The 23130-nt window shown below is 41.1% G+C and overlaps 1 protein-coding gene across 1 annotated transcript in view; it reads left to right on the top strand.

Moving 5' to 3' along the window:
- Nucleotides 1–5963: 5963 nt before the first annotated feature.
- LOC101985499 (phosphatidylinositol 3,4,5-trisphosphate 3-phosphatase TPTE2-like) overlaps nucleotides 5964–23130 on the top strand; it is a gene marked incomplete at its 3' end in the record, with an annotated part of 99014 nt that continues 81847 nt past the window's right edge. The window contains exons 1-3 of the mRNA XM_013354337.1: nucleotides 5964–6009; nucleotides 13586–13677; nucleotides 18541–18594. Of these exons, the coding sequence (XP_013209791.1) occupies nucleotides 13619–13677; nucleotides 18541–18594 (113 nt within the window). The remainder of the gene's footprint in view (nucleotides 6010–13585; nucleotides 13678–18540; nucleotides 18595–23130) is intronic.

Below are 23130 nucleotides of genomic sequence, written 5' to 3'. Positions count from 1 at the left end.
CCTGAGACTGAGCAAGAGAAACACCTGTGGCTTCACCTGGAATAGCACCTGAGACTGAGCAAGAGAAACACCTGTGGCTTCAGGCTACCACGGGTTCCAGAGGAAGAAGAGGTTTTGTTCTTCAAAGAACAGAAAGAAAGGAGAGTATGTGAAAATGATGGGGAATAGTCTCATGATTTTACATACACACAAAATTACATTTACATTTATCTTTTGAAGAAAACAAAGAGATCTTGAGTGGAAGACTGTGCTGCTTAAGTTTTATAGCAGGTTAGAGACGGGCCCTCAAGGAGCAGTCACCATTACCAAAATACCAAGAATTGAGCAATGACATCATAGCTACCATTGAAATCTGTACTACTCACAGGTCAACATCTTGGACTCTGGTATTAATAAAATGTCAAATTGACAGACATGGTTAAAATAAAATATAAAGTGTGTTGATTGAGGTAAAAGTAAAATAAACTGCTAAATCACTGGGCAAATTGGGAAATCATCTTAAATAAACAGATCACATCATTACACAGCATTTTCTCTTTTTTTTAGCCACAGTTTTTAGGACAGAAGCCCTGACAATTTGGTGACACTGTGTAAACACCCCAATTAAAGAAGTGGATATTGAGGAAGTCAGAAAGGGACTTATTATTTATTCTTGTCACATAGGTGACAAGAGCACTGTGATCTAGTGACCCCACACCTGTCTTTTTTTTTTTAATAAATTTATTTATTTATTAAAGATTTCTGTCTCTTCCCCGCCACCGCCTCCCATTTCCTGTCTTGTCTTAATGTATCGACATGATCTTTGGGTGGAGAAGAAGTGAGACAAAGAACATGGGTAGGCATAACTGAGACGTTCTGGATAAAGTGTCGTCCTGGAAAGTGGTACAAAGAAGTCATTAAAAGGCAATCATGGCCTGTCTGGGGTTGCAGTGTTGTTTGTTGATATCTCTCTTAAACTTTTCCATTGTTCTGTTATTCCAAGGGGTCTTGTGGGGCCAAGTACAGAGTCAAGGCTTTTCAGCAAAAGTAGGCATTGTGTGTGTATGTGTGTGTGTTTATAATATACGTGTATGAGTTGTCCTGCTGAAAGACCCCCAAGGTGGGCTGCCTTTCAGTCTGGAGAGACCCTCCCAAGGAACAACGAGTCCACTCATGCGGATGCAAACAGCAAGAGGTTTATTGGGTGGGCACAGGTACCTGTGGGCGACAAATCCCTTCGGAGGACTTGCGCGCTTTCAGGTTGGGGCAGTGGGTTTTTATGGGGTAGGGCAGCAAAAGCACGGGTACAGAAGCGAGAGGCGTAGTTACAGGGTTTTCATTGGTCAGTTTGAATGTGGCCGAGCTCAGAGCGGGGCAAGGTCCCTAGTTTCCGAGAATTCAGCCGTGGGCTGCCTTGGCTCTTATCTAGGGGAGACAGGGTATCCACCGTCCCCCGACGCCCGGCCACATTCTTGGTATTCCCCCGGTCCTCCCCCTGGCCCAAGCCACAGGGGTCCCTATCTCGTTTTGGCAGTTCTAAAACTGCCCTTTGTTTAAACCCTGGATATTTAGTACAAGCCTTGCAAAATGGCATTACAGGTGCTAAGTTGTTTAACAAGCTTGGCGGGGGTCTTTTATCTGGTGCTAAGCTGCTGTTACTGCTGCTGCTAACTTAATGCTGCTAGGTGAGGGTCCTTCACTGCTAATATTACAACATTTGTGGAAGTCAAAACCATTTTAGGGAGTTGGTTCTTTTCTCCTGCTGCGGGATCTCAGCTTGAACTCAGGTTGTCAGGCTTCTGCAGCAAGTGCCTAATCCCTGAGCCATGCAATCTGTTGCAAAGTAACTTCTAAGTGACTATTGGAGATGTATTGAAAAAATGTAGGTGGGTATGTAGGGATAAGCCCAGCCCATTAGGGGGCGTGTTCGCCTGGGGTTAATGTTTACTATAAATCTGGAGAGTGTGAGCCCACTGCCCCTTCTGTTTTCCTGTTCTCCGCGGGAACCTGTGGTTCTGTAAGTCTATTTCCCCATTAAAGCTGTATATATTATTACAATCTGTCTGCATTCATTTACGCCGATACACTTGGCGCCCCTTGAGGCTTTGCGGATACCCGCCCTGAATCAGAGCCTCCTGGGGGCAACCGCTGGGAGCCAGTGCCCCCCCTCCCGAGGCCTCTCCCACGCTCAGATTGTACCCTCTCAGCACAGCTGCTTGCCGGTTCGCTCTGCCCGACTGAGATTCTGAGTCACTGAACATCTACAGCGACTCAATTTTTCCTGGTGCTTCCTAGAAAGTCGGCAAACGGGACTTCTGACGGGCGCCCGACCCTGCCCGACAGTGGTACAAGGGCCTCGGTAACAGTGCGATCAGTCCCCTCCCCGCGGGTGGCTTAGTCCGGCCTTGGCTCTGCCGGGCTTCCTGGCCCTCCCCACAATTGCTATTTATCTGCCCGGTGTCTGCTCTAATTCACACAGGACACAGTCTACCGGCTCTGACTTCGCCCACATGCACTCAGATGCATTTCTTTCACCACCACTGGCAGGAAACGGTCATTACAGGTAAATAATTTTCTTTTATAAATAAAAATAAATACTGATTTGATTGAAAATGTCTGAAAACGTTACCATTCAAGTAATGCCACCACCACCCAGCCTTTAAATTGATTTTACATAGAAATTAATTTCTTAGCCTGGCGCACGCCTTTAATCCCAGTACTCAGGAGGCAGAGTTTGAGGCCAGCCTGGTCTACAAGAGCTAGTTCCAGGACAGGAACCAAAAGCTACGGAGAAACCCTGTCTCAAAAAAAAAAAAAAATTTCAGTTGATGAGAAGAACTCATATTCTATTCCTAAAATATTTTATATCTGCCCTCATCTTTGCTCCTCAAGTCTAACATGCCCATTTCTCCAAAGCTCTGCTATAGGAACTTTTTCTGCTTCCCCTTACATGTCCTTCCCACCCCCCCCAACCCATACTATTCTATTTCCAAAGACTTTTCATTGAATGCAGTTAAGATGAAATCTGGCATGTGAAGTGAGTCCTAATAGGTCCTTCCTAGTCTGACTCTAGACATTGTCATCTCCTGCCACTGTTCCCTTCGGATAACATACTCTAAACTTTTCGGTCCTTATATGCATCATATCTTTTCCTTCTTGGGGCCTTTTCTTCTTCCACCCATCATTCTCCTTTCTCCACTTTTTGTTCTTTTCAAAAACGGTTGTTTTAGAAAATTTGTTATAGGCAAATTCTAATAATGAAAAGCCAATAAATATAATTGAAATAATTTTGTATAAGAGTCACAAAAAAACTGGCAATAAAATTTCTACACATTATTTAGCTAAGAGAAATAAAGCACATGTTCACAAAATGATTTGTTCTTTAATGTTCCTAAGGACTTTTATTAGTAATCTGTGATGATTAATCTTCACTGTCAACTACATTGCACTTATAGTCAGCATAGAAATATACCTCTAGGTATGTCTATAAAGATGTTTCCAGTTTAACTGAGCAGCATAAACCCATCCTGAATATGGGCAGTACCTTGTCTGTGAGTTGGGGCCTCAGACTGAATCCTAACACTAATCTCCTCTGCTTACTGGATGTGAGTGCAGCGTGCCCAGTGCTTCCCCCACCATCATGGACCACATCCTCAAACAATGAACAACAAATGTTTTTCTTCCTTGACTTGCTTTTGTCAGGCATTTTGTTATAGCATAAGAAAATAAACTGATAACAACAGATCCCACACTAAGAACAACCCAAAATCCAGCATAAGAATGGATCGACAAATTGTGCTGTATTTATATATCATACAAATCCATTAACAAGCAATTCCAAGGGCAAGCAAAAATGGATAGAGATAGACATGCTTCCAGTTGAGAGGCAGAAGTGCATTGGTTTGAAAGGTATATGAGAACTTCCATGGGTAATGGGAACGGTCTGTGTCATGCTTTGAGTAATGACTTGAAACACATAGATAGATACATAGATGATAGATAGACAGACAGACAGACAGACAGATAGATGATAGATAGATGGATGGATGGATAGATAGAGATAGATGATAGATAGATAGATGATAGACAGATGATAGATAGATGATTGATAAATAGATGATAGATAAACAGATGATAGATGATAGATAGATGATAGATGAAGATAGACAGACAGACAGACAGATATGAAGTGCATCTCAAAAAGTGACATGATCTTGTGTTATTGTAGTCTGGTTACTCAGAAGAGGCTCTTAAAAGAGTCATATCTAATGAGTCACACTGTTTTCTTTCTCAACTCCTTTACCTCTTTTGGATCATATTCAAAGGTTACATATGTTAATGTGAGCGGTTACCACACACTCTGCTCTCCAGGCCTAAAGACTTTTGTAAGTAGTTTTATGATTCCATGTATCATTCCAAAGTTACATCAGATTAGAAGATGGATGGTAGAACGTACACATTTAGGCATATTAGCAATTGTGTAGGTTCATATTGTGATACTAGGGAAGAAAAATTAACTCTAAACCATGACATAAGAATTCTAAAGTGTGAGCTTGTGATAACAGATAAAATCAAGCTATTGTATCTTTTCCTCCTGAGGGAGGGCGTCAACTTTTATAATAGATTTTTATAGCAGATTTCATCCTGAAAACTTTTTTTTGTAGCTTTGAAGCCTGTCCTGGCAGGCTCTTGTAGGCAAAGCTGGCCTCAAACTCACAAAGATCTGCCTGTCTCTGCCTCCCACTGCCAGGCTTCATCCAGAAATCTTAAAGGATAGCCTATTTTAATGCAAGGCAGAAAATATAAGTGACAATTCCATAAAGAGTATAATTTAAATAATGTTTTTGTCTTGGTGCTCTAAGGAATAAAACTTAAGATATTTAAATTAATCCAGATAGGAATTAAAGTTATTCTGTGGTATAATCTAGGACTGTTGTTAAAAGAGGGATAAATACAAAATATCAAACAACCAAGTGCAGCTCTAATCATCTAGAACAGGTCATGCAATCCAACAAAGACTTCCTGAGCACTCTTGCTGCCTACAGAGACGATGCGGCAGGAGGAATACTAAGGCATGCGGAAAGCACATTCTTGCGGACCTTCTCGCTCTGAGCACACACCACATCTAAGCCATTAAAATGCTAGTTCCTCTGGAAGTATGCATTCTTAACGGCATCCCAGAGTGTTTTCACAGTGATTTTTACTCTGCAGACACATGGCTATAGAAACTGCCCCGTGAGCTTTGACACCAAACCAAACCAAGCCAAAACAGAGCACAAATGCTGTCAACTGAATACACTTAGTTCTTGTGTTGAAGGAGGCTCTTCCTGAGTTGAACTCCAGAATGAGAGAGAAGGGTAACCCTTCCAAAGGGCATCTCGGGGAGGGTGGGGAGTGGAGGTATCCTACCATGAGGCCCTATCCGTTAATTTGGAATCTTGCTTGAAATAGACGCAGGGATAAGGGAACCACTGAGAAATCAGGAGAGAGAGGCAGCAACTGTTGGAAGAAGAAAGCCTGGAAATGTCAGACATAGTCAGGGGAGAAGGGTATGTAGGTGTGGGAAGGTATCAGGGAAATGATCGCTGCCAAACAGATTTGTTTTGTAATTGTCAAAATCATTCTTGGATAGTCTCCTTAACTTGCCAGGTCTAAGGAAGCTAAATTTCAACCATATAACAAATACAGGCGGATGTATTTTAAATCACAGATGAGGTCTAAATTACAAAGTTAAATTTAAGTGGAAAATAACAACTTTATTTATGTTTTTCTAAGAATACTTTGAATATTCCGGGGAAAATCCAAACAAAATAACTTACTGATTCCGAAGTGTTAGGTAGGATGCAAAGCTCACTCAGGACAGGAAAGCTGGCTTGACTTGAGGACACCTGGGGAGCCCCACGCTCCCAGAGTGCAGGGAAACTGACCTCCATCTCCAAAGGTCCCCTTCCCACCCTGTGAAAGCCTCACTTCCGGGAGAGCCTGCGGCTTCCGGTGTCCACCTAACGAACTCCAGTCCTCTTTTAACACGTAGGATTGTATTTTCATGTTCTCAGAAAAATTTTAATGTTTCTGAAAACAAAAATCTCTTTTCTGGAAATATTTTTGGGTCGGTTAAGTTTCCTTTAGAAAAACCCGAACCAACTGGGAAGAGTTCTTGCGGGAAAGCAAGCCGTGGAGAGCAATCCCCTCAAATGTAACTTCATGGTGGTTGCCAGGATTCCTTCCTTTGGCAGTGCTCGTCATAGGCCTTTGTTTTGTCGGAATGAAGGAGAGGACAAACGGGGAGTGACGACGCCATTCTGTGATCCTCAAGTGGAGCTGAAGGAGCGTCCACCCCACTGTTCTGTAGTGAGGAAACAGGTCCAGAAAGTCACCGAGTTTAAAAATAAGAAACTTCGGGTTTAAACTTAGGTCAAGGCCCTAAAATGAAAAAGAAATGTCTGTTTAATTTTCCTCTTCTTTTCTTTGGAGACAGGGTTTCTCTGTAGCTTTGGAGCCTGTCCTGGAACTAGCTCTTGTTTATTATTTTTGTTTTTTGAGGCGGGGCTTCTTTGCATAGCCGTGACTTTCCTGGAACTCACTGTGTACTCCAGGCTGGCTTTGAATCCACAGACATCCGCCTACCTCTGTCTCCCGAGTGCTGGGATTAAAGGCATGTGCCACCACTGCCTAGCTAAAATTAAAAACTTAACTGCAAATATCATTATATTGTAGTAAATTTATAATTCCAGCAGAGCATCAGGTACACCCTTCCCCAGCTCCCGCCAGAACTGACAACTGTACAGCCACAGCACATCTGTCAATATTGACACGATGCTTTTAAACTGTTAACCTTATTTAATTGTACAAGTTTCCCTCCTTAGTATATTGACTATCTTGATATATTTCAGAATCTCCTAAGCTAGTCCAGCCTGTCATAGGTACTAAAATACCTAGACCTTATTTGTTTGTTTGTTTATTTATTTATTTATTTTTGTGGACACAGGCTCTTTTGCATTTTACTATAATCTAGAACTCAGTGTGGTAAAAGTAAGCTTGAAAGTCTGCTCCTCTTGCCTTTGTCTCTAGTTACTGAGAATGCAGATGTGTGCTATCACGCCTCTTTATGCAGTGCTGGGGATGGAACCCATGGCTCTCTGCAGCCTACATATGTATTCTACCAGCTGAGCTTCACTCCACTCCCAAATTTTCTCTTTTATGACCTTGACGCTTTAAATTTATTTGGTTCTTTTATTTGTGCATATGAATGACCTGCAGACTTGTTAAAATTCATGCTTTTTGGGCACTATGAGACTCTGCATACCCAAAGTGCATTCACTTGGCGCTAATTCTGCAGCTCCAGATTCATGCTCAGTAGGTAGAGCAATGGTTCTCAACCTTTCTGCTGCTGTGACCCTTTAACACAGCTCCTGATGTTGGGGTGACCCCCCTAACCATAAAAATTACTTTTGTTGCTACTTCATAGGTAATTTTGCTACTGTTATAAATCATAATGTAAATATCTGATGTGTAGATGATCAGACCCCTGTGAAAGGGTTGTTTGACCACAAAGGTGTCAGGACCCACAGGTTGAGAACTGTTGAGCTAGAGCTGAGTCCTCACCTGTAAAGTAACATCAAAAAAATATAATGGACTGGAGAGATGGCTCAATAGTTAAGGATACTGACTATTCTCCCAGAGGATCTGGAATTATGCCCGGCACTTATACAGTAGCTTATAACTGTCTGTAGCTCCAGTTCCAGGAATCTAGTACCCTCTTCTGGCCTCCACTAGTACCAGGTAAACACAAAGTGCATAGACGTACATACAGGTAAAATATCCACACGCATAAAATTAAATTAAAACTAAAAATATATATGTTTAAAAAAATCAGCTGTCATATGCGGTAGGCAGCAACTCTGAACTATGTATGTGTTCCTTAATACCTCGTTTTAAAAAGTAATTGTAGAAATAGGAATAGTTTTAGAAGATAAGAATTGGCATGAATGTTTTTATATAACTTTGATAAAGATGTGATCATCACAGTCCTCAGCAATAAACTCATAATTATATATGCACCATCACTGATGTAAGTGCCCATAGAATTTAAAGCCAGTGTAACAGAAAAATTTAAATGTAAGTCTTCAATATTAGGTTTTAAGTTTAATTAAATATAATTGCACCATTTATCTCCATCTCCTCCCTCATACCCCTCCCGTGTCTGTCCTCCAATTCTTTGTCTCCTCTTTTTAAATCATCATTATATGTACGTATAAAAGAATATAAAAATGTGTCCTGTTGCTGGGCGGTGGTGGCGCACGCCTTTAATCCCAGCACTCGGGAGGCAGAGGCAGGCGGATCTCTGTGAGTTCGAGGCCAGCCTGGTCTAGAAAGAGCTAGTGCCAGGACAGGAACCAAAAGCTACAGAGAAACCCTGTCTCGAAAAATCAAAAAAAAAAATGTGTCCTGTTTAGTCCATTCTGTGTTGCCTGCCCATATGTTTTTAGGGGTGACCATTTGGCATTGGATAAACAATCAGGGGGCTCATCCTTGAGAAAGACTAATTGTCCTTCTCTATGCAGATGTTAATTGCTTGTAACTCTTCATCTAAAGGTAGGGGCCTTGTGAACTTTCTTTCCCCCATCTTTGGTGGAATTTCAAAAAACAGTCAAAATGACTACAATCTACACATGCACCTTTTAATAACTCTAAATAATAATGGACTGACTCTAAAACCAAGTAACACAGACTGACTGAATAGATCAAGGAACAAAATCCAATCTGTTGTCTACAAGAAACTCAGCTTTAAAGATAGACAGGCACCATGTAGAGTAGAAGGACAGAAGAAAGCACTCCAAGCAAAGGAGGTAGCGGGCAGACCTTGGCATCCTAACCCCTGACAAAAGAGATTCAAGGTAAGACTAACCAGAAGAGACATCAGTTAATCGGGAGAACATCACAACACTAAAACTTAGATGTACTGCTCCGGGGCACCCAATAGAGGTGATTTCAAACCTCCGTCTCTCCAATAGACAGGTCATTGGGACAAAATATAAAGAGAGGGACCTTAGAAGTAAGTGACATCTTACATCATCAAGTGGACCTACGAGATATCTATATGATAGTCCACTGAACACCAAAAAATACACACTCTACTCAACAACACATAAACTTTAAAATAACCCTTATCTAAAGACACAATGCAACCTTTTTAAAAAAACATATAATCAGTTTATTTAAAATTTTTTTTTTGAGACAGAGTTTCTCTGTGTAGCTTTGGAGCCTGACCTTTTACTTACTTTGTATTCCCAGCTGGCCTTGAAAGCACAGAGATCCACCTGCTTCTGCCTCTGAGTACTGGGATTAAAGGCATATGCCACCATCACCTGACAAAGCAAACTTTTAAAAAAATGTTTGTTGTTTTTATTGAGTTATATATTTTTTCTCCATTCCCCTCCCTTACTCTCCCTCTCCCCTGGTCCCCATGCTCCTAATTTACTCAGGAGATCTTGTCTTTTTCTACTTCCCATGTAGATTAGATCCATGTATGTCTCTCTTAGGGTTCTCATTGTTGTGAGATTGTGAATTGTAGGCTGTTTTTTCTTTGCTTTATATCTAAAAGCCATTTATGAGTAAGTTCAGATGATATTTGTCTTTCTGGGTCTGGGTTACCTCATTCAATATGATGTTTTCTAGATCTATCCATTTTCCCACAAATTTCAAGATGTCATCCTTTTTTTCTGCTGTGTAGTACCCCATTGTATAAATGTACCACATTTTTATTATCCATTTTTCAGTTGAGGGGCATTTAGGTTGTTTGCAGGTTCTGGATATGACAATTAATGCTGCTATGAACATAGTTGAGCACATGTCCTTGTGGCACGGTTGAACATCCTTTGGATATATACCCAAAAGTGGTATTAGTGGGTCTTGAGGGTCCTAATTTTCTGAGAAATCATCATACTGATATCCAAATGTACCAGTTTGTACTCCCACCAGCAATGCAGAAGTGTTCCCTTTACCCCACAACCTCTCCAGCATAAGTTGTCATCAGTGTTTTTTATCTTGGCCATTTTACAGGTGTAAGATGGAATCTCAGAGTTGTTTTGATTTGCATATCTCTGATGACTAAGGATGTTTAGCATTTTCTTAAGTGTCTTTCAGCCATTTTAGATTCAGCTGTTGAGAGTTCTCTGTTTAGTTCTGGATTCCATTTTTTGTTGGATTATTTGGTCATTTGATGTCCAATTTCTTAGTTTTGTATATATTTTGGAGATCAGCTCACTGTCCAGTGTGGGGTTGGTGAGATTTGCCTAGGATGTAAAATACGAACAAGGAAGTTTCATGCACTATAGACCCATGATTTCTGCCTCTAAGGGGGGAAACAGGATGATGATCAAAGAAAGCCATTATGTCCCTATACCCAAGATTATGTATGAGTTCTTTGGTCACATAGCTTAGAGGAGTAATCAGGTTTTGGTGTGCACCATGAAAAACAAAGTTGTGAAAGGAAATTAGGTGACCATATTGTGTGTAAAGAAAAAAGAAAAAAAATAGATGGTTAGCTAGACCACTTGTTTAAAGTTTTGTAGAGTAAAAATAAGATTGGAATCTACTACACTGAAACAAGAAACTGGCTGAGATATACTTGGCTTGCTTAAAACTGTGTTAATCAACAATAAAAGAGTCATTTGGGGGGGTGAAGATGTTAATGGGAAAATTAATACAAATTGTACAAAGAAAAGTGTTTAACTACTTGTGGACTTCTGATCATAATGTGATTATTTTCTGTGTAAAGAGTTTAACTGTTTTTTTGAAAATATGTAACTTGTGGTTGTAAGGTAATCTTTTCTTACATAGAAATTTTTGTCTTAGGTAGTATAAAAGGAATAAGAAAAAATAGAGTCATAAGAGAAAGAGAATAAAGAGAAAAATAAAATGAAGAATTAGGCTTTGCCCCTCAGATAAGTCTCCTGTGTGTTCACAGCACCAATTCCGCACCTCTTCTCCAGTTTTTCTGACTTGTTTCTGAAGCTGGATGTCAGCAGCAACTTTAAAAAGGCTTATAATTGTGGCGAGCTGCGTGGTGTCACTCCTGATGGAGATGTATAATCAACTCCTGAGATGGCTAAGGCCTGACCTATGCTATGATCATGCAATGATCATCAGCTGCCTGCATATGCGTGAACCTATGGGCAGTGCCCACCTGGCAGTTCGGGGTTGGTAGCCCATGCCTACTTAAGGGCTGGGAGAGGGTTTGTCCGGGGAGAGAGAGAGGGAAGAGAGAGAGGAAAAGGAGAGAGAGAAAGTGAATAAAGTCCTGGAATAAAACTACAGTGAGAAGCGCTCCAGGCGTCGCATCATCCTTGCGGGTCGAGGGCTGAACGTGACATATAATACAGAGCTTATGGTGTCAGAGAGTTTGAGTCCATGCTGACAAAGCAAAGGCATGACAGTAGGAACAGCTGAGAGCGTACATCTTCATCAACAATCACAAGGCAGAAGAGAGAACACTGGAAATGAGGAAAGTCTTTGAAGTCTCAAAGCCCACCTCCAGTAACCCATCTCCTCCAACAAGGCCACACCTCTTAATCCTTACCAAACAGTTCCACCAACTGGGACCAAGTTTTCAAGTATACGAGTCTATAGGGACCATTCTCTTTCAAACCATCACAAGAAGAAACATCGCCTCTGTTAGATTTGAAAGAAAAAATAGAAGCCAGATGATCACTGCTCTAAGATACTGTCCTGTGATCTTTGATCTCCATAGGTTCCTAACCCCTTTGCCTGTGCTCTTTAAAGAGAACGGCATCTGTTCCTAATTTCCAGCTATATGGAATCAAGATCATTTTATTTCCCAGTTCACAGCAATCTCAAGACAGCCAGAATCTTTGTCTTTGGGTTGCCATGGCATGGAATTCTATTTGCATATTGGCTTGTTTCTTAGAAACATAAAAAGACCTTGAGGGTCTAAGCAAGGATATTCCATCCCTCTTCCTTGAGCTTGTTTTATTATCTCACTCTCATTTTCACTAAAAGAATTTGAAAAGTGAAAGTTTTAGGGGGAAGTTCTGGTGGGTGAGCCTGGGGAGAAGAGAGGGTTTACTGGAGTTGTTAGGAGCACTTAAGCATGAAGGATTGTCTTAGCCCTGCTGAGGAGAGAACCGACAAGCCTCTTCCTTCCTTGAAGAACATGCAGAACCTCTATCCTGGACACAAGAACCATTAGGTTGGCAGATATAGTACTAGCCTTATTCCTGGCCATGAACTGACTGATCTAATTGACTTAACAAGGTTAGTTTGGGGAAAATTAATAATAAAAAGAAATGTAAAAAAAGAAAGGTTATTACCCTGAAGGGTAGCAGGAGAGAAGAATGGCATCGGGAACTGGAGTGAAGTCCGTTTCTCAGTGTAGGTCGAGGAATGGCTAAGCTAGAAGACATTAGACCTTCTGTGTTCCTCTGCCCAGCCCTGCTGCCCAGTTCCCTTGCCAGTCTAGATCTTTCCAAGCCCCAGCAAAATCAGTGCCTTCAATTAATGGGGCCCATGATTGGCAGGAAGTGAAGTGATATGAGATATGATATAGAGATATGGCTTTGGCTTGGCTTGTCCTGGTTCCCACCTGAGAGACTCCTGTTTCCACTGTGCGCAGATGGTTACTGCTGGAAGATATAGATTTTATATATGTCTGTTACTGGCTTCAAATCATAACCAGCATTGTTGTCTAAAATTGGTCTATTTATTTTTTATGTTCATTGGTGTTTTACCTGCATGCATATCTGTGTGACAGCCCCAGAATTCATGGAACTGGAGTTACAGACAGGTGTTAGCTGCCATGGGGATTCTGGGAATTGATCCGAGGACCTCTGGAAGAGCAGCCAGTGCTCTTAACTGCTGTGTTATCTCTCCATTCACAGGTCTATTTAGTTTTGTGTTTTAAATTTTTGCTGGATCTGAAGACAGTATGCTGTTATTAACTTGGCTGATTATTTGAAAATCTCTATTTACTGATGACCTGCAGTTTTCTGGAATAACATAAATCCGCTTATAACCTCTTCAGCATATCTCTCTTCTCTTCTCTTTGACCTTGGATAGTCTTTGACTAGAGTATTTCAGGATGGAAATATTGTAAATTACCTTGTTGATTTAAAAGTGGTTTGAAGTCAGGCATCGTGTTACAAACCTAACATCAAGGAGAAGGAAGAAGGAAGGTTGCAGGCCAGCTTTGCTACAACACAACACCTGTTAAAAAAAACCAACAAGAATAAGAAAGATCAAAAAAGAAGGTTTAATTGCACTTTCTTGTCCCATGTAGTAAATGTGTAATCTTTAAAATATCTTATATTTAAACTAATATTAATTTTTGTTGAACATTCAACAAATCTGTTCTTGTATGTTTGGAATTGAAATATCAAAAGAAAACATAATTTATGTTTCACAGATATGACAAATTTGTACAAATTGCAGATTTAAGAATATTAAAGATTCAAGATGTTCTATATATAAAATGTATGTATATAAAATTTGTAAGTATATAAGACTGATTTCCATCCTGATTTCAATAATATAAAATGTACTTTTAACACATTGAATATAAAATTCATTTATGCCATTTGTTTTTTAGGCTGTGGATTAAGTTTAATCACAAGACAATATCATGCAGGGATTTAAGAAGAGCCCTTTGTATCTCTGGTTAGAACACTATGGATATAACAGGTAGGCGACACTTTCCCAATGTGCTGTTCTCCAACCACAGCTCTCAGTGTGGTTAACAGAGTCAGGGACATACGTGCACCTTCTTAATAGATGTAAATTGAATAGAAATGCTATTTGACAAGTTCACAGTTTAGAGAAACCTGGGCTCATAATTTTCCTTTAAAATACTACAATTTAGGCAATGTGACAATGAGCATATTCCATTCACTTTTAAGTTTTTCCTCTAGGGACAGCTGTTTGAATAATGGTGGATATCCTATGTAGGGTTGGTAAGCTAGTATTTGATTCAGGAAGCCATTCCACAGAAATTCCACTTAGCACCAGTTGATCAGTCTCAATTAATTTCTAAATGATGTTTGTCATTCCTTTAAAGGTCAAAAATGAGTTTTTACTAAAGAGATTAATGGATGTTGGCTTTATATGAAAAGCTGCAATATTTCAAGCAATTCCACTCATGTGAGAATGCAATATAAGATATTTCTGAGGCGTCCATTATATAACCTTGGGAATGACACACGGGATTTGGTCCCTATGTGGTCTTATCTTTACCTGATCACTTGTAAGATTTTTTGCCTCTGTAATACTAGAAATCTGTTGAAACACAACTTTCATGCAAGGCACTGTTTGAACATCAAACTGTGTTTCAGAGCTCGTGGCCACTATGTTGTTCTTGGCTGTTAAATGTTTTGTTCTATGACATACTTTGATAGAGCCCAGTATCATGATTATAAAGGCTTAAATGACTTTGACCTGCCCCAAACTTGTACTGTGGTTACTCCTCCCTGCCAAAATGAATTGTGAGGGTCGGTCATAATCAAGTTAGTTTAAGATAGTTCACAGGTCTCACCTTCTTTAGAAGGTAATTTGATTACATACTATTCCTGTTGTACAGGGGAAATCGTATCTGTGTCCCTCTTGGCAACTTGACACATTGTTACTGCAGGCTTCATACAATACTATACCTGAACTTCTTTCATGTATTATTTATGAATGTCTCATGACCCATGTAGATTGATGCCGCAAGGAACTTCTCAGTTTCCCTGGTCTGTCACCTCAATGTGCTCAATCTAAGGAGTCACTTAAGTATCTTTTCCTTAACTGAAGCCATCTGTGAAATCTATTAATCACTCAAGGCTTCCTATGAAAGAAAACACTTCTAGACCCCTTTGGAAGTCAGAACCTTGTTTCCTGATCTGATTTGTCCGTGTAATCTGCATAGTTCACCTTGTTGGGATTCTTACTGGAAACTGGTAGAAGCTTATGAATGACTTTGTTTTTGTAAAGGAATCTTATTTCTTAAGTCAGGAAGGAACTGGAGCCATGCTTTAAGACTGATACCTCTCTGGAACATAAAAAGTGACTTTTATGGATCATAAATCGTCAAATTCTAGTCTTTCCTTAGAAGCAGATAACAACAAAGGAATATATTAACTTAGACTTTTGAGCTATTGGTTAATATAGAATTGGCTTGTAAAAAGGTTTTTACTTAGCAAAATTAAGAAATGTCATTAATACAATATTTGCAAAATGTGTTTCTGCCACTTTTCCTTTGTCCCAAAGACTTCTCCAGTTAAGTAGGGTTTATGACTTCCTTCAAATTCTTTTCTTAGAGATTCACAGTGCTTGTTAGCAACAAAAAATGCATATCATAAATTTCTCAGACCCACTTTAACAATTGAAAAGTTTGGAAAATCTGGTGTCTGATAGTGTGGACGCTTCATTTAGATGATTTGAGTTGCAGATCTATCATCCAGACTCATGACAAGAGGCACATGGCTCAGCCTTTCTGTGAGTCTTTGCTCACACTTAAAATAGTAACAATAACATTGTAGCCCTCATATGATTATTGTGATACTAAATTAACTGGATGAGAAGCATTTAGAGTAGCACCTAAGAACTATCCTGTTTTGTTTTGTCATTTTCTGTTAATATCTCCCAAATAATTGTTCCCTTATAAGAACTTCAGCAAATACTTCCCTCCAATGTGAGCCAAACACATCATATTAGCTTGCTGGGATGTTCATTTGAGGTATGTCTGGGGAGAATGTTTTTAGTGAAGTTGAACTATTTTATCAGTTGGAAACTTGAAGTTCACTGTCTTCCGTGATATCTAGAAGTTTATGTAAAGAAAAAAATAATGAAAAAATGTTGTAAAGACAGATATGTGAAAATAATAGAAAAGAGAATCTCTGAAAATTTCAGTTAATACAGGGAAATCAGAATGTCCAATGTCTACTTATAGATGTCTGTGAAGTGTGGGGTGATTAAGAACTAAGAGTTAAGGCAGTAAGATGTCTACTTGCTTTAAAATCTCAGCACTAATTTTCTTATTGTTATGACTCTTGAAACACAACCAAAACAGAAGCTTTGAAAAGACAGACTAACTTTCAGAGTGATGCTGATACTCTTGGTGAAGATGCACATTAGTATTTTTGCAACTCAAAAATCTCAACTTTGACTAGTTGTGAATCTCAGCATCGACTCCACAGAGAAGCTTCTCTGATGAGGGCTGAGTGCTGCACTAATCTGTGGGGACAGAGAAACGTATTTAGAAGGCAGTTTGATGCTAGGTCCATTTAGCAAAATTATGGTATTAAGTTTACTCCTAGGATCTGTGAGCTCCCCAGTCATGGGTTCTTGTTCAGACTTATGGTTTCAGAATTTCGTCCTGTGGAACAGGCCCTGAATTCATTCATAAATAAGTTGGTTACTTCTACAACATTCATGCCAGTGTTGTCCGTACGGACATACCTTGCCCGGCTGGTTGTTGTAATAGCTCTCAGGGGTTACAGTTCTACAAGACTTATTCTAACACCTTTAAAAAATAACTCTGTGTGTGTGCACAGAGATGCAGTAGTGTCTATTCCATATGTGCTGACTTGTAAATACATATTCCTGTGATCTGTTGGCTGATTGTTTGCAGCTGTTGTCTCAGCATAGTGTGAAGATTTACAGATTTAGGTAAGGAACTAAACGTCACCCTTATTGAAAGCCAAGACTGAATCTGTGCCTTTCTTTGTTTTAGTTTACCATGATGAGAGGTAAAGGGGTCTGGAAACACTGTGAAACAGGCAACTGCTGGGGTCAGATGACATCCCCTTTGAGCACCTGGGGAAAGCAGCCCTCCTCAGGGATTGTCATGTAGGCTGTGGAGATGGAGGACTGAGAAGAGAAGACCCAGTGATTGCCTTTGGCCCTTCCCTCATTTGTAGGCTTGTCATCTTTAATATAATTCTGACTGGGTAGCCACTGTTGATTTCTAAGAAAAGGCCTTAATGGTTTTCAACCAGAGTAATTCTGCAAAAGTATTTGTCTTCTCTGTGGGTACTTTGTGGGGTCCCGCAAGATTGCCTTTGATAGTCTTTCTGTCCTGTGTGTCACGGCACCCGTGTCTTTGGTGTCTTATTTAGAGTTCATTTGTTATTTGTCTCCCTCCGTCCCTCCGTCCCTCCTTCCTTCCCTCCCTCCCTCCCTCCCTCCCTCCCTCCCTCCCTTTCTCCTTCCTTCCTTCCTTCCTTAAAATAGGATCTCATGTAGCTTAGGTGCTCACCTACACACTGATAAGTAACTAAAGATAAATTTGAACTCTGGATCTTCCTGTCCCTACCTCAGAAGTTCCGGGATTACAGGAGGGCACCATTATAGTCACATTTACTGCTATTTCTTAAAATATGTTATTTCCAGTTTGTTTCTGGAGTATGGGATAGATGATACCACAGGAATTTTTTTCCAGATATAGGAATGTATGATTTCTCAGGTTATCATAAGAGATTTTTTGTTTTGTTTTGTTTTCAAGAGTGGGTTTCTCTGTGTCTTTCTGACTGTCCTGGAATTCACTCTGTAGACAAAGCTGTCCTCAAACTCACAGCGATCCACCTGCCTCTGTCTCCCTGAGTGATGTGCCACATCAACTGACTCAGAAAATAATTTTGATGAGAATATGTTTTGAATCTTAAAAATACATATTTTTTGCAATATAGTACTTTGTATGTGTGTGTGTGTGTGTGTGAATGTGTGCATGTGAATGGTGTGTGCGCATGTGTGTGTGAGTGTGAGTGTGTGAGTGTAAATGTGTCTGTATGAATGTGTGTGTTGGAGACAGAGCTTCCAAACCTCATCTCCCAAAAGCTAGGATCACAGGTATGTACCACCACACTTACATTGTGGCATAACATATACTGGAATATATGATGTATACAAGATGAATACAATTCAATTATACTTGTGAGTGACAAGCAGTAAGCGTGGTTTTATTAATTTGACCAAAGATACGTTTTGTATGTGGCATAATCTACAGAGGAAAGATTATTTTTATAAAGAGGCAGAGGCACCCTAAACAAGCGTTTGGATAGATGGAAGTCTTGATTGTTCTGTTGCTGGTTGTGTGTTCCACCACATTCTACCCTTACAAATATTTTAAATATGATTCAGAACATCTTTGACCTCTGAATAATGGTGACCAAGAACTAAACCTTGCTATGGTGGTGTTTGTTGATTTGGAGTTTTCTCTTTGTCTTCCCCTCATGAGCATTTGTTTGGGTTCCCTTCTTATCCCTATGCTTACAAGTCTATCTTCTGTTACAAGCTTATCCAGAGTTACTTGAATGTCACACGAAACAGAATAAAAAGGAAGACCATCATCACTGTCTTTAGAGTCCCTGTCTTCTCTTCAGTAATGTGCACGTGATACATGGAGGTTGCTTCAGGGTCCCCCGTTCTGAATTCCATGTCTCTTTGTTGAGTTTTTTATAATTTCTTGTGATTCCTTTTTACTTTTTGTTTCGTGGAATCTGATAGGAGAAAAAATTATTGCCTTGTAAAATGTTTAGCTTGATGTTGCCTGTGCTCTTTACTTTTTGGCAGAACTACAGATGCTTTCACCATGTATTCTGTGTCCTCGGAAAGAAGTCCCAATGGGTGAGTTGGTTCGACTGATCTGAGAAATAACACGTACTGGGAACATATAGCACTAATTGGTTTTCTTAGAAATGTAAATGCGTGTGTCTTTTAGGAGTAAGTAAAGAATAAATAAAGCTCATGACCATGGGAAATTTGCTGTAACCTGTTTGTAATTCTTAATATGTAGCAGTCAGATTTCTTAGGATGTTATCAGCTACCCTGTGTGACCCTTTATTGGGTTAGCCTAGAAAGGGAAGAAGGCTGTGCTTGGGACAAGGAGGCCATGAGAGTGGAAGGCAGAAGAGCTCCTCGTAGAAAATGGAGGGGTAATGGGGTTTGAAAGTGTGCCTCACCTTCCATAACTCTGCCACTAAGGTGAGTCGTAGGTGCCCCCAAATCAAAACATCAAATTGAATTGAAGAGGCTCAGGCCTATAGCTACTGTACCTTCCTTGGGGGTCAGAGAAGGCAGTCATGGTAAAAGTAAGGAGGGATGGAAGGGCTGAGGAACAAGTCATTCGAAGGGACTGGAGGGTTGCTAACGTGCTAAAGGCGCACTGTAAAGGGATCTTTCATATAGTGTCTGAGTTTAGTAGTAAATAATTGTTCTTATTCTTCAATCACTATATTCCAGTAGGACTTCAATAGTATTACTGTCATGTGAAGTGTTATTTGTAGGAAACAGGGCATTAAATTCCAAATTACTGATTTATACAAAAGGATATTAAGAATCAATCAATTTATAAGTACAAGATTAATTGTAACTAATTTAAACTTTTATGAAAACATGAATCTAGGAAGTAATTATATATCTCTGTTTATATATCTCTTAATCACTTAGCACTGTCTCAGCTGGATGTAAACAGTGCTCTCAGGTGGTTTGAGACCTTTGGTTTCTGCTACAATATGGATACCTGCCCTCTCTGGGACTCCTCTTGGCTATTCTGTTGTTGCCTTGTGTTATGGAGATCCTGTAGCTTTGTATCTGCAGATACAGCCCCTTCACATGCTCTAGCAGTTCATCAATGAGGTGGATTCTGCTGTGGGCTGCCTCATAGTCCTGGTTCTGGGCCTGGGTGGTCCTCATCGTCACCACCAGGGCATGCTCTCCAGCTCTGCCCAGGCTAGTTCATCCACTGCAGCACGCAGCAAAGAGCTAGGTCAGTTCTTCCTCTCTCATAGCCTTTGGTCCAGCTCACCTGTACTCACAACACCGGGGTCAGCTCTACAGCTCTACTATTTTATCCAGAGAGTAGTGCAGGACCTACTCTCTGGATTGCTGCACTTGGCCAACTTTTCTGTTCTCAAGCCCCTTGCCCCAGGCTGGCTCTCCTGCCTGCTGTAGGTGGCAAGGGTTGGCGGGGGTGGAGGGGGATATTTCCACTATCCTTGCCACCAAATGGCATATGAGGGAGGGGGCAGGGGAAGCTCCCCTGCTTTTACAACCACAGGCCTGGCTCACCCACACCCTCACCAACAGGGTCAGCTCTAGTGTACGGCCCAAGTGCGGTACTGAGGGGCAGGACTAGTTCTTTCTAGTGAAGATGGACACTAAAAAAGAATCCCACACTAGCTCAGAATTAAGAATAATAAAGGGTTATTTATTTAGGGGTACACTCATAGATCACAGTTTTCTACATGAATGGGGAACAGGAACCAAATCTAGCAACCAGAAGAGAGAGCAAGTACACACTTTGCATAGGCTTTTATAGTATATGAGGCCACGCCCAAGTGGGCTGGTATCTTAAAGGCTGTTCCTACAGCACTCTAGTGTTGCAGCCAGTGAGGGGCAGGGCCAACTCTGTGCAGTCCTATCCTTACTGTTTTTGGTGGTAACAGGAATTGCAGACATCAACACGGGCACCATAGCTCTTGGCGTCAGATCTGTGTAGTCCTGACAGAAGCTCAACACTCAGACACTAACCCGACCTTAGGTGGCAGCCCAGGCCCTTGACAACCTCATGGCCCTTAGTGGCACTGTGGTCATGGATATCAATATAGACCCCAGCTGTAGCAGTCCTTGGCAGCAGTCTGGGCTCAGATGTCACCATGGCCCCAGCTGGCACTGAAGGTCACTTTGATCAGCATGGACCCAAAGACAGCATGGCCTTTGAATCCCCACAGGGTCCCAAGAGTGGGCCCAGATCCCGGGCATCTGCACTGCCTCCAATGGCAACAGGAGCCTCAGACATCAGCACAGGTCCTGGCCTGTGGCAGGGCTACAGACACAGACATGGCTTTGGTTACAGCTTAGGCCTTAGGTGAGTACGTGTCACCCAGGTCTATATGGGTCAGAACCGCACAACCATTGAGCACCTAAAAGGCCATGGATGGAGGCCCAGATCCTGGGCTTCAGTGTGCCCTTTGGTGGCCACAGGCCATGGGCATCAGCACAGACTTAGGCTGCAGTAGGACCGTGGATCAGCCCAGGCTCAGGTGTCATTGTGGCCCTTCTTGGAACTGCAGATCACCAAGTTGGCATGGCCCTAGTGTTAGTGTGGCCCTGAAATACCACCATGACCCCAGGTGACAGCCCAGATCTTGAGGATCCACTCAACCTTCAATGTCAACAGGACAGTGACATAGACCCTGTCTGTGGTAGGGTCACAGACCCAGACATGGCCCACAGCCTCAGTTTGGGAACAAATGACACAATAGCCCTAGGTGGCAGCTTGGGCCATCTAGGTTTGTATGGCCCTGGCAGTACCTTGAACTTCTAACACTAACATGGTGTCAGGTGTTGGCCTGGACTTCAGGCTTCTGCATGGCCCTCGGTGGCAACAGGAACCATGGACACCATCTCAGAGCCCAGAGCCCACAGACCTAGACATGGCCACTGGCAACAGTTTGGAATGGACGTCACCATGGGGTCCTGGATTGGCATGGTCCCTTTAATATCAGCTTGGTCATAGGTAGTGACCCTTGGTGGTAACAGGAGCTGTGGACATTACCATAAACTCCCAGAGCTGCATCAGAGCCATGGACCAAATCACAGCCTTCATAAGAGCCCAGACCCAGATATAACTGCTGGGTAGCAGCAGGGCATCTACCTCAGCCCGTCCCTCACTACACCCACCTCTCTGGATTTGAATCATCCTGCCTCTCTCTCTCCCATTTTGCCATCCTGTACTCACTCACCATAATGGTGCCCAACTGGTTCATGAGTAAATTCTTCCCACCCGAGGTTTAGAGACCTAGGGTGGAACTGTTTGTCCTTCAGAGCCTCTTATTTGTTTTTAAATGCTGAGGCTCTAACTTAGGGCCTCGTACGTGCTAGGTGAGTACTTCATCCCTGAGTCACAAGCTAGTCTTCCATTCCTGTCTGTTACCTATCCCTGGTATTCATTTGCTCATTTCATGGTGTCCCAGAGATCTTGCATTTTCTCTTCACTCCTTTAAAAATACTATTTTTAATTTAAATGTTTAAATGTTCTAATTTGTCAGTGTTGTCAAGTCCACTTTTGCTTTTACATTGTGAGATTATTCACTGAGTTATTTTAACATTTAATTTACTGAACTTTTCATTTAGAAGATTTCTAGTTTTTCCCCAGAATCTTCATGTCTTTGACTGAATTGCTCTTTTATGTTCTTTGTTGTCTTCTCTAACTCAATTAGCTGATTATTTAATATTGTTTTTGAAATTATTGTTAAAAAATCATTTTTAAAATTATTTATCTGGAATCTAATCTAATTTTATATCTTTGGAGTTCATTTCTAGAGTTCTTTTAACGTTTGGAGAAGCCATGTTGCCTGCATTTAAAATTCCTTGTGTTTCTCTGTTGAGCTTTGTGCATCTGTAAAGTCCTCCTTGGGGCACAGCCTTCCCTTGGCATGCCCAGGGCAGTCAATTTGTGTGTAGTGTAGTGTTGGGTATAATTCCAAATCAATTCTTGGTGTAGTTTCTTTACAGCTTCTTCAGTAATGATGAGAGGCTTTGGGACAGTGTAGTTGTGCGGGAGCCCGTGTGACCTATTTCCCATGTAGGTTATAACAAGGGTGGGGACTCTCTGGAAGTGAAGGTGGGTGTTTGTAGACAGATGTGCACATGGATATGTGTTCTGTGTGTACTTCTCTGGACCATCAGAAGTTACAGGGTTACCTATGCTGAGGACTCTTGTCGACGTGGTGTAAATAGAAGTTTTGTAGTCACTACTGTCACAGTGGAGGTAAGATGGAAGACGGCTTTTCAGCTCTTCCCTGTTTGTGCCTGTTTTGGGGAAGAGCTGATGACTGGCTGTTTTTATCTGCCTTTTTCTTAAGGTTGAAGTATTTTTCAGTTTCAGTCAGTGCTATATTGTAGCTGGATTGAGGTTTGATCACTCAGAACAGGGTTGAGAGTATATTTAGTAACAAATGTTCAGGGCCTGGATCTGTCCGTAGCACCTCTCAGAAAGAAGGAAACAAGTATCAGAAACAATCCTAACATATGAACAAAGTAGATATGAAAATGCAGTTATAAACAGGAATAACTAGTACCATTGATATGAAAATGCATTATAAACAGGAATAACTAGTACCATTGATATGAAAATGCAGTTATAAGCAGGAATAACTA

This window comes from Microtus ochrogaster, unplaced genomic scaffold, assembly GCF_000317375.1.
Source record: "Microtus ochrogaster isolate Prairie Vole_2 unplaced genomic scaffold, MicOch1.0 UNK41, whole genome shotgun sequence".
NCBI lineage: Eukaryota > Metazoa > Chordata > Mammalia > Rodentia > Cricetidae > Microtus > Microtus ochrogaster.
The sequence above is the reverse complement of the archived record's forward strand: the minus strand, read 5'-3'. Positions and strand labels throughout refer to the sequence as shown.